This window comes from Chiloscyllium plagiosum, unplaced genomic scaffold (assembly GCF_037043375.1).
Source record: "Chiloscyllium plagiosum isolate Xiang-an unplaced genomic scaffold, Cpla_swu_hap1 HiC_scaffold_26, whole genome shotgun sequence".
NCBI lineage: Eukaryota > Metazoa > Chordata > Chondrichthyes > Orectolobiformes > Hemiscylliidae > Chiloscyllium > Chiloscyllium plagiosum.
This window is the reverse complement of record NW_028270164.1, coordinates 58,675,375-58,687,961: the sequence shown is the minus strand read 5'-3', so window position 1 is coordinate 58,687,961 and position 12,587 is coordinate 58,675,375. Positions and strand designations below refer to the sequence as shown.

Sequence of the window (12,587 nt, the reverse complement as noted above, 5' to 3'; positions counted from 1 at the left end):
AGGGTCTGTTTCCGTGCTGTACATCTCTATGACTGTCTGACTCTAATTGCTTCCGGGTCAATATATAGATGGGCTTGGCACCTTTGACAGTCCCTAGACCTTCCTGAAAAGTTTCCAGGTATTTAATTTGAATTTCACTCAGACAGTTGTTTCCTAATCCAAAAATATTGAGCCAATAAGGTACCATCTTTCTCAACCAATTTCAATCCGCCAAACTTGGGCCAGATCCTTTTACTACAATCAGCAGTAAATGAACCAGCTACTTCTCATAAGAGACTGGAATCAAAGTTGTACCCTTACTCTGTAGAGGTACCACAGTGGTTAGCACTGCTGCCTCACAGCACCAGAGACCTGGGTTCAATTCCCGCCTCAGGCAACTGTCTGAGCGTAGTTTGCACCTTCTCCCTGTGTCTGCGTGGGTTTCCTCCGGGTGCTTTGGTTTCCTCCCACAGTCCAAAAATGTGCAGGTTAGGTGAATTGGCCAGGGTAAATTTCCCGTAGTGTTAGGTAAAGGGTCTGGGTGGGTTGCTCTTCGGAGGGTCGGTGTGGACTTGTTAGGCAGAATGGCCTGTTTCCACACTCTAACTAAAAAAAACTAATCTAATATGTTGCCAGCCTGGCTGAGGTCTTACTCAAACTTGGACCAGGTCAACAGCCCCAATCAGGAACTCTTATTCTATGAAATCCAACTGGCTGACCTTGTTCCAATCACTACAGAGACACTTTGGGCTTCCTTGCATGATGATAGGAGGGTAAATTGAGAAAGTAATCGAGAAAAAATACTAATGGTGGTACATTGTAATTATCAAGCCTTTTGTGCATTAAGACTGGTTTCATCAAAGCTCTTATTCGTATCCAATTCAATTTCTCACTCTTTTGGGAGATATCAGAGAAGATTTAGAAACAGGCCCTTCGGCCCAACAAGTCCACACCGACCCGCCGAAGCGCAACCCACCCAGACCCATTCCCCTATATTTACCCCTTCACCTAACACTACGGGCGATTTAGCATGGCCAATTCACCTAACCTGCACATTTTTGGACTGTGGGAGGAAACCGGAACACCCAGAGGAAACCCACGCAGGCATGGGGAGAATGTGCAAACTCTACACATTCAGTCGCTTGAGGTGGGAATTGAACCCGGGTCTCTGGCGCTGTGAGGCAGCAGTGCTAACCACCGTGCCACCCACTAGAATGAAATCTAGGACAGAGAAGCTGGGTTGTTTTCAGTAGAGCTTAGACAATTGAGAGAAGATCTGATCTTCAAAATCATGTGGGGTCTGAACAGCGTAGATAGAGAATTTGTTCGCATTGGTGGAGGGATCAAGCACATTCAGGATGAGTGAGAAAGAACAAAGGCGAAAAGAAGAAACAAGTGAGTAATTTTGATTTAGAATGAACTACATGATAGAGCAGCAGATGGAGATTCTACTGTAGCATCTAAAACAGAATATTTACTTGAAATGAGACAATTTGCAGGAATACAGGCCAAAGGTAAGGTCGCGGGTGTTAGTCAGGAAACCAGCCAAGACAGGTGGGATTCAGGTCAAGTGAGGTGAGGAAGAATGAGATTTCAGGTCAGGAGCAAGGTTGCCCAGTTGAAACAAGATCATGCACCATTTGAGAAGTATGGATCCAGGTCAGAATGCATTTAAGGAACAATTAGATGTGCAGTTTCAATGACAAGGTATACAAGACTGTGAGCCAAATGCTAGAAAATGGAATGAAGATAGTTTGGTACTTGTCTTTTTTAACTGGCATGGACTTAATGGGCAGAAATACCTTTTTCTGTGCTGAGCTCCAGGACTCTATGCGAATGCAATTGTATACTGTCATTAATATGCTTACCTCATAAAGGGAACAGGTGGAGTTCTTTCTTAGAAAGGTTTTAGCTGCAGAATCTCTCCAGGTCTCAACATCTGCAAGAAGTGACTCAAGTTGAGGAAGTGGATCCAAACGTACTGGGATTGTACGGCCACGGGTGACAAGTTCCACCAATGTTTCCACTGGAGGGTGCTCATCAGAATTCTAACAATATAAGAAAATAAAGTCCAGATAGAACACAAAATGCTCAGAAAGTGGACAACTTGTGAAGTTCAGCCACACTTCTAACAGATTCAAAGTGCACATATTTTACATTTCAGTATTTAATAGTTGCTCAAGTATCACTGAAAATACAGAATCAAAATATTGCATTGTAATAATGGGCCACAAGCAAGTCCTCATCACCATATCTCGTGAACAAGTTATAATTATGGAACTGCTCACGGCAAATCAGAGGTTTCACTGTTTTGTACCGTTACAGAAATTTGGTTAATTACGCAGTGTGAGGGACAACAGATGATATTTTCAACAGATGATATTGCAGGATTTTTGCTGATGTTTGGCAAATTAATTCAGCAACCATCATTTAGTCAATGAAAACAAATTAATGGCATTTAGTAAACATACATATGTCTTAGCTTAATTTTTAATAACTTGCCATTTTTAAAGAAGGAACTTTGCAAAGCTGTTTTGTATGATTTACTGAGTTCGAGGTAGATAATATTTAGCTGACGTAGAATGGAATAAAATTGCTTTTACTAGCTCAAAGAATGGGTGCACAATGGTAGAATTTAAGTTGGTGGTAAAAATAGATATACTGGATTAGGAAATCTGAATTTTAGTACCATTGGAAGTGGGGGCTGTATTTGAAAAAGGAAACTGGAGTTGGGAACAGTTAGAGATTGAGTGTGAAGTTTAATTCAACGGTAAGGACAGAGAAAAAGAATGGATGCCAGCTCTGACTAATGACTCTTGGGATTTCTGAACACTAGCATTTTGTAAAGGATACCTGTATGTATTCATGTCAAACACGCACACACATGTACATGGAAAATCTAAACACTAAGAAGTAAAAGGACTGAGAAACAGAGGCACAATTTGAAACTGTTTTGCGAAAGAAGTAAATACAAGAGGGGAAAAACCTTTTCATGAGTGGCTCTGTTTTGCAATCAGTGTGGTGGAGGAGAACACAATGATTATTTCAATGGAAACAATTGCAGGGTTTTTGGCAAGAGGTAAAAGTTAAGCATGAAGTCAAAATGCTCAAAGCCAGAGCAGACACAATAGACTGAATGGCCTCCTCCTGCGATTCTATGATTAACCTCTTATAGCCACATCATTTACATGGCTAGTGCAGTTTAGCTTCTGATCAGTAGTAGCCCTATTCAGCAAGGGGAATGCCACTAATGTCAAAATGAGATGGTTAGATCCTTTGTTCCAAATGGTCATTTCTTGACACTCAAGCACCAAGTCACATTTGTGCCTCAGATCAGCCCAAGTCAGAATATTGTCCAGGTTGCGTTGCATAATGCCAGAGATTACTGTAGTTTCTGTGGACCAATGAATGGAGTTGAAAAACGTGATTTCTGACCCGGTGATGTCATTGATGGAGCACAGTAACACACTCATCTGAGCAACTCTTGCAACAATGCCCTGGGAATGAGATGATTGATTTCTAACTACCAGCCCATCTTCCTTTGTGGTAAGGTATGGCTCCAAATAATGGAGAGCTTGCCTCCAATTCCCATGGAAGCCAATTTTGTTATAGCTCCTTGTGCCACACTTGGCTAAAACTGCCTCCATGTCCAGGTCAGTTACTTGGATCTCACCACAATAAATCAGCCTTTGCTGTCCATGCTTAAACCAAGGCTGCAATGAGGTCAAGAGCTGAGTGTCACTGGTGGTACAAAAACTGAACATTAGCAAGCGGCCACTTGATAGCAGTCAGCTACACCTCCCGCCACGTTGATAATGGAAAGTAAACTGATGGTGCAGCAGTTGGCTGGAATAGATTAGTCTTGCCTTTTGTGAAAAGGACATAACCTCGACAATATCCCACATTGCCAAGTAGATGTTGCTTTTGCAGGTACGCAGATACTGGTTGGCTCACGGCAAAACTAGATCCAGAGCATACGTCCTCAGTGCTATTGCCAGAATGCTCCTAAAGGCCCCAATCTTTTACAGTATCCAATGCCCTCAGCCATTTCTCATCATCATGAAGCGAATCAAATTCATTGAAGGTTGACATCTGTGGTGCTTGGTGCTATGCTGCTTGAGCAGCAGACTACGATGGATCGTCCACTTGGCACTTCTACTCAAGTTGCTTGCGAATTCTTCAGCTTTTCATAGTTATGTGCTTGGCTCCAAGATCATTAAGGCTGGGCGCATTTGTGGAGCCTGTAAATCTTGTGAATTTTTGAACTATCCACCACCATTCACAACTGAATACAGTAGGACTTCAAAAATTAGGATCATTTGTTAATTCTAATTTCCCTCCACAGATGCTGCCAGACCTGCTGAGATTTTCCAGCAATTTCTGTATTTATGGGGTTTTTTCCAGCATCTGCGGTTCTTTTGGTTTCTATTTAGTGTCTGATTCAATAGTTGTGGGGAATGCTTATCCCTATTGTCTCCTCATGCAACCTATTGTGATCTCTTTTCATTCTCCTTATAAACTGACATTCTCACTTCAGCGATGTATTGCATACGAACTTGTTATATTGCTCTGTCTCTTTATCTAAATTAGTTGTAAATTAGCTGATGTCGAAGCACTTGTCCTAGCAGTACAATGTTAATTGCAGTGTTAACTAAGAGAAATTCTGTTAACACCTACTCTCTGCTCCCCGTTATTTAATCCTCCATCTATTCTAATACATAGATGGATTACGTAAGCCCCTATCTTATAAATTCAACCTTTATTTGACCTTTTGCCTCAGTTTCCAAAAGCCATTTGATAATGTCTCAAAATTTTATCTACTTCATTCTTTAAAACTTTAAATAAATTTGTGTCGCTAAAATTCCCTGTTTTAAACAATTGTACTCGGATCATACATGATTTTCAAAGCCTCCACAATAGATTCCAGCATTTCCCAGAGGACTGATGGCCTAGCCTCCTCTTTCCCTCTTCTGAAAGCACTGTTACATTTATCTGCAATTACACTAGAATAATTCAAGAACAGAGAGAACGGAAAAAAAAGTATATTCATGATCTCTGCAGCTATCTCTTTTAGAATCCAGGATGTGGGTCAGCAGGTCTGGGAAATCTGTCAGTTTTTTAGTTTCTTGTATATATACTAATCTCTCTCCTTTCTTCTATCCCATGCTACATTCAAGTATGTAAATTATGTCTTCCTCATTGAAGAAAAAGTATTTGCTCAATGTCTCCAGCACTTTCCTCATGGTAATTTCTCCAGTATCCATCTCTAATTTAGTTACTCTCATTTTTACATATTTTTTAAAAACTCCTGCAATCCAAGAGGTCAGAGGGGGAAGTCACAAAGAAGGGAGCAGCTGATTCTGTGGAAAGATTTGAAATCAAAAACGATGATTTAAAATTCAAGATATAATCAGACCAACTGCCAATTCAGTTAAGTATAAGAGAGGGACAGCTGAACAGAATGTGATAAAAGTTAAGATGTAGGCAGCAAATGACAGGGGACATGAAAGAAATTAAAAGGTACTCAAAATACAAAGAACATATGAATAGCTCAGACGTAAGGAGAATGAAATGAAGGATAAAGATAGGTGAAAATGGAAGCATGGAAATTGACAAAACAAAGCAAGCCAGTAGGACAGGAAAAGAAAAAAGCAGACTGACAATAATTTAGATCACCTTGTCAACATAAGAACCCCATCTCTGAACACAAACATAAATTAACGTGACTACAACTTAACTGCTCAGTGTATTTAATGACATTCCTCTATCGTATTTTACTAGATACATTCATTAAACAAACATATGCCTGCCAGTCATAGAGCTGTATAGCATGGAAACAGATCCTTTGTTCCAATTTGTCCACGCTGATCAGATATCCTAAATTAATCTTGTCATACTTGCCAGCATTTGACCGATATCCCACTGAACCCTTTCTATTCATATACTCATCAGATGCCTTTGAAATGTTCTAACTGTACCAGCCTCCACCACTTCCTCTGGCAGCTGATCCCATACACCACAACCGTCTGCAGAAAAAGTTGCTCCTTCATTCCTTTTTAAATCTTTCCCCTCTCACCTTCAAACTATGGCTCTCCTTTTGAACTCTGTTACCCTGCAGAAAAGACTTTGGTTCTTCACCCTATCTCTCCCCCTCATGATTTTATAAACTTCTAGAAGGTCACCCCTCAGCCTCCAACGCTTCAGAGAAAATAGCCCCAGCTTATTCAGCCTCTCCCTACAGTTCAAACCCTCCAATTCTGGCAACATGTTTGTAAATCTTTTCTGAACCCTTTCAAGCTTCACAACATCCTTCCTAGAGAAGGGAGACCAGAATTGAACACAGTATTCCAAAAGTGGCCTAACCAATGTCCTGTACAGCCACAACATGACCTTCCAACTCCTATACTTAGAGCACTGACCAATAAAAGGAAGCATACCAAGCACCTTCTTCACTGTCCTATCTACCTGCAACTCCACTTTCAAGGAACTATGAACTTGCACTCCAAGGTCATTGTTCAACAACACTCCCAGGACCTTACCATTAAGTGCAGAAGTCTTGCCTTGATTGGCCTACCAAAACGCAGCACCTCACATTTATCTAAATTAAACTCAAACTACCACTCCTCGACCCATGGGCCGAACTGATCAAGATCATGTTCTACGTTGGGGTAACCTTCTTTGCTGTCCACTACACCTCCAACTTTGGAGTCATTTGCAAACTTATAACCATACCTCTTGTATTCACATCCAAATAATTTATATAAATGACAAAAAGCAGTGGACTCAGCACCAATCCTTTTGGTACACCGTCGGTCACAGGTCTCCAGTTTGTATTCCATGTGATCCAACCTTGCTAACCAGTCTACCATGAGGAACCTTGTCAAACGCCTTACTGAAGTTCATATTAACATTGTTAACTTTTACCACACAACAGGAAAAGTGAAAAAGGACAGAAAGCAAAGATTTGCGGTTGGAGCAACAACTAATTTGAAGTCAATGAATCATGCTTCATTCGACTAAGATCTATTGGATGCATGAGTCAATTAAGTTCCTTCTGATTTATTGCTACAACACGATCATGATGAAGAGGATATCAGGGCGAAGATATGCTCCTCCCACTTCAGGTCCTTATCTTACTCCTTGAAACACTGTTACTGCCCTTCCAGTTTTTCAACATTCATCACTTCTCCTTTTTACCTTCTCCAGTTGGTACAGAGCACAGCATTCAAGGACTATATCACACATGCTATTAGAAGTGTACTGCAAAGCCCACACCAGAATGATCCAAATATCGGACTCTCATCTTGAGAAGAGAGTCATCTGCACGTGGTGGAGCAGCCTCACCCTGATGAAAGTACGAGCTGAACTATATATACACTCTGCCTCAGTCAGGGGGTTGCGTAATGACCAGTCATGACTGGAGAGGATGACAGGAGAAATTGTACGACTAGCCAAAAGGAAAAGGGAAGCGCATAAGGTCTAGGCAGATAAGATCAGAACGGGCCCTGGAGGAATATCAGAAGAGTAGGACAAGTCTTAAACAAGGACTGCTTCCTCACTGCTGCCTCACAGCGCCTGAGACCCGGATTCAATTCCCGCCTCAGGTGACTGACTGTGTGGAGTTTGCACGTTCTCCCTGTGTCTGCGTGGGTTTCCTCCGGGTGCTCCGGTTTCCTCCCACAGTCCAAAGATGTGCAGGTCAGGTGAATTTGCCATGCTAAATTGCCCGTAGTGTTAGGTAAGGGGTAAATGTAGGGGTATGGGTGGGTTGCACTTCGGCAGGTCGGTGTGGACTTGTTGGGCCGAAGGGCCTGTTTCCATACTGTAATGTAATGTAATCTAATCTAAAGGAATCAAGTGGGCTAAAAGGGGTCATGAAATACCCCTTACCTAACACTACGGGCAATTGCATAAAAGCGAATGCAATGTTGTCTCTTATCTCAAGAGGGTTGGAATATAAAAGCAGAGATGCACTACTAAGACTTTATAAAGCTCTGGTTAGGCCCCATTTTGAGTACTGTGTCCAGTTTTGGTCCCCACACCTCAGGAAGGACATACTGGCACTGGAACGTGTCCAGCGGAGATTCACACGGTTGATCCCTGGAATGACAGGTCTAACATATGAGGAACGGCTGAGGATACTGGGATTGTATTCGTTGGAGTTTAGAAGATTAAAGGGAGACTTAATAGAGACGTACAAAATAATACATGGCTTGGAAAAGGTGGATGCTAGGAAATTGTTTCAGTTAAACGAGGAGACTAGGACCCGTGGACACAGCCTTAGAATTAGAGGGGGTCATTTCAGAACAGAACAGACATTTCTTCAGCCAGAGAGTGGTGGGCCTGTGGAATGCATTGCCACGGAGTGCAGTGGAAGCCGGGACGCTAAATGTCTTCAAGGCCGAGATTGATAGATTCTTGTTGTCTCGAGGAATTAAGGGCTACGGGGAGAACGCTGGTAAGTGGAGTTGAAATGCGCATCAGCCATGATTGAATGGCGGAGTGGACTCGATGGGCCGAATGGCCTTACTTCCACTCCTATGTCTTATGGTCTTAGGTTGCTAAGGGAGGCGAGAGGGGAAATAGCTGGGGCCCTGACAGATATCTTTGTGGCATCCTTAAATACAGGTGAGGTGCCGGAGGATTGGAATGTTGCTCATGTTGTCCCCCTGTACAAGAAGGGTAGTAGGGATATTCCGGGTAACTACAGACCAGTGAGCCTGATGTCGGTGGTGGGTAAGTTGCTGGAGAAGGCACTGACAGGTGGTATCTATTTATATTTGGAAAGGAATGAGCTTATCGGTGATGGGCAACATGATTTTGTGCGGGGGAGATCATGCCTTACCAACTTGATAGAGTTCTTCAAGGAAGTGACCAAGTTATTAGATGAAGAAAGGGGTGTTGATGTCATATACATAGACTTTAGTAAGGAGTTTTAAGGTTCCCCATTGTAGTCTAATGGAGAAAGTGAAGTCACATGGTGTGCAGGATGTTCTAGCTAGGTGGATAAAGAACCGGTTGAGCAACAGAAGACAGAGTGTAGTAGTTGAAGGGAGTTTCTCGAAATGGAGAAAAGTGTTCGACAGGGGACAGTATTGGGGCCACTGTTATTTGTAATATACATAAATGATCTAGAAGAGGGCACTGTCGATATGATCAGCAAGTTTGCAGATGACACAAAGATTGATGGAGTAGCAGAAAGCATAAGGGACTGTCAGAGAATACAGGAGGATATAGACTGCAGAGTTGGGCGGAAAAGTGGCAGATGGATATCAATCCGGACAAATGTAAGGTGATGCATTTAGGCAAGTCTAATTCTAGAGCAAATTATACAATGCATGGAAGAGCCTTGGGAAAAGCTGATGGGCAGAGAGGTCTGGGAGTGCAGGTCCATTGTACCCTGAAGGTTGCTGCACAGGTAGATAGAGTGGTCAAGAAGGCATATAATATGCTTGTCTTCATTGGACGGGGTATCGAGTATAAGAACTGGCATGTCATGTTAAAATTGTACAAGCTGAAAATGTGTTGCTGGAAAAGCGCAGCAGGTCAGGCAGCATCCAGGGAACAGGAGAATCGACGTTTCGGGCATAAGCCCTTCAGGGATAAGGGCTTATGCCCGAAACGTCGATTCTCCTGTTACCTGGATGCTGCCTGACCTGCTGCGCTTTTCCAGCAACACATTTTCAGCTCTGATCTCCAGCATCTGCAGACCTCACTTTCTCCTCTAAAATTGTACAAGACATTGGTTCGGCCGCATTTAGAATACGGTGTACAGTTCTGGGCGCCACATTACGAAAAAGGATATGGATGCTTTGGAGAGTGTGCAGAGGAGGTTTTCGAGGATGTTGCCTGGTGTGGAAGGTGCTAGCTATGAAGAGAGGTTGAGTAGGTTAGGTTTATTTTCACTAGAAAAAAGGAGATTGAGGGGGGACCTGATTGAGGTTTACAAAATCATGAAGGGTATAGACAGGGTGGATAGAGACAAGATTCTTCCCACGGTGAAGGATTCAATAACAAGAGGTCACGCTTCCAAGGTGAGAGGTGGAAAGTTTAAGGGGGATACACGCGGCAAGTACTTCACACAGAAGGTGGTGGCTGTTTGGAACGCATTGCCAGCAGAGGTGGTACAGGCAGGCACGGTAGATTCATTTAAGATGCGTCTGGACAGATGCATGAGTAGGTGGGGAGCAGAGGGATACAAATGCTTAGGAATTGACTGACAGGTTTAGACAGTACATTTGGATTGGCTCAGGCTTGAAGGGCCAAAAGGCCTGTTCCTGAGCTGTAAATTTTCTTTGTTCTTTAGGACAGCTACGTCACCCAGCAGCCATTCACGTAGGAATGAACCTCACCGGCAACAGCCCGAGAGTTAAGGTTATCGGCAACTTGGCGCAGACCTCTAAGATATGGTAGTGATGACGACAGATGACATGGAATCTTTCCCGATTAATGAATTCAGCTTTACAGTGTTAAAATGAAAGGACAGAAGAATCTCATGCATACATGTTGCTTCTTTTTTGCTGATATCATCGATTGTAATTTGAGGACCTGAGTTCTAAACTACAACGAAATGGTGAATAACCATGCAAACAAGAAAAAAAAACACAGAAAATGCTCAACAGGTCTGGCAGTATCTGTGGTGACAGAAACAAAGTTCACAATTGAAATATCTAATTAAAGGTTACAGAACTAAAACATTGACTCTTCTACTCTCCACAAATATTGCCAGACAGCAAAGAATTTCTAGCATGTTCTGCTTTTACTTCAGATTTCCAACACTTATTTTGCTTTAACAACAGTCTTGAGTTTGGTATGGACTGCATTAACTTGCATATCAGAATAAGCAGACAGATGGGAAATGGATTTTCAAAATGAAACTTTGTGAAGGCACTAAAATGCAGATTTAGTTTTTAATACAGGATTCAAATGATATTAGAGGGCTGAACATGTTGCAGTGTGGAGGAACAGCAGGATCTTGGTGTGCAAGTACATAGACCCCTTAAAATTGACACCCAAGTGGACAGGGTTGTTAAGAAAGCATATGGTGTTTTGGCTTTCATTAACAGGGGGATTGAGTTTAAGAGCCGTGAGATCGTGTTGCAGCTCTATAAAACTTTGGGTAGACCGCACTTGGAATACTGTGTCCAGTTCTGGTCACCCTATTAAAGGAAAGATGTGGATGCTTTGGAGAGGGTTCAGAGGAGGTTTACCAGGATGCTGCCTGGAATGGAGGGCTTATCTTACAAAGAGGGGTTGACTGAGCTCGGACTTTTTTCATTGGAAAAAAGGAAGAGAGGAGACCTAATTGAGGTGTACAAGATAATGAGAGGCATAGATAGAATTGATAGCCAGAGACTTTTTCCCAGGGCAGAAATTGTTAACACGAGGGGTCATGGTTTTAAGCTGTTTGGCGGAAAGTATAGAGGGGATGTCAGAGGCGGGTTCTTTACGCAGAGAGTTGAGAGAGCATGAAATGCATTGCCAGCAGCAGTTGTAGAAGCGAGGTCATTGGGGATATTTAAGAGACTGCTGGACATGTATATGGTGACAGAAATTTAAGGGTTTGTACATTAGGTTTATCTTACATGAGGATCAATGGTCAGCACAACATCGTGGGCTGAAGGGCCTGTTCTGTGCTGTACTGCTCTATGTTCTATGTTGACATCAGATCTGAATGTAGCTTATGAATGCAATGGATAATAAGAATTTAAGAACATAATGCTGGAGTCAGATGCAGAAAATACTGCTGTGTTGGGCAGCACAATGGCTCAGTGGTTAGCACCACTGCTTCATAGTGCCAGGGACCCAGGTTTAATTCCACGCCTAGGCAATTGTCAGTGCAGAGTTTGCACATTCTCTCAGTGTCTGCGTGGGTTTCATCCAGGTCCTCTGGATTTTTCCCAGTCCAAGGATGTGCAGGTTGGGTGGATTGGCCATGCTAAATTGCCTATAGTGTCCAAAAATGTGCTGACAAGGTGGATTAGCCAGGGAAATGCAGGGTTACAGGCATAGGGTAATGAGGGTGGGGGTGGGGAGTGCTCTTTGGAGGGTCTGTGTGGACTCAATGTGGCGAATGGCCTACTTCCACACTGTGGGATTCTATGATTCTTTGAAATGGAAAGAGAACATTTCTACACATGAACGGTTACGTATGCTGCATTATTATAATGCAAAAACCTCTTTTCTCATCTTCAACTGATGCAGCACTTGTTACCTATCATTTCTTCATTTAAACTCAACTGACTAGTTTTAGATCAGGCGCAAAAATTATCCAAAACAAAGGTCTACATGTACAGAGTATGATATAGCAAACCCTATTTTCATTCTAAGGTAACCTGAAAAACGTCCACTTCTTGAAGCCAGATTTGAGCCTTCTCCATAGCTTCCTTCAAAGCATAGACATGAGGCAAATATGCAGGTATAGCTTCCCCTTCTTCCAAGGCAGCCGATAGGGTTGTCAAAGAGTGTGGAGGTCTGCAGAAATAAAAGACATTTGTTAAAAGAATCGAATTAATTCAGACTGTTCTCAGTGTTTAGGAACCCCGATTATCCAGCATTCGGTTAATCAAATGCCGGATAATCGGGGTTTCGAACAAGATCACAAAGGT

The 12,587-nt window shown here is 42.5% G+C and overlaps 1 protein-coding gene across 2 annotated transcripts in view; it reads right to left on the bottom strand.

Annotated features, from left to right (window-relative positions):
* LOC122563341 (lysine-specific demethylase 5B-like) overlaps window positions 1-12,587 on the bottom strand; it is a 232,156-nt gene that overhangs the window by 50,191 nt on the left and 169,378 nt on the right. For both annotated transcript variants that reach the window (XM_043717092.2, XM_043717091.2), the window contains 2 exons: window positions 12,315-12,453; window positions 1,848-2,027 (listed from right to left, as the gene is read on the bottom strand). In XM_043717092.2, coding sequence (XP_043573027.1) covers window positions 1,848-2,027; window positions 12,315-12,453 — 319 coding nt within the window. The remainder of the gene's footprint in view (window positions 1-1,847; window positions 2,028-12,314; window positions 12,454-12,587) is intronic.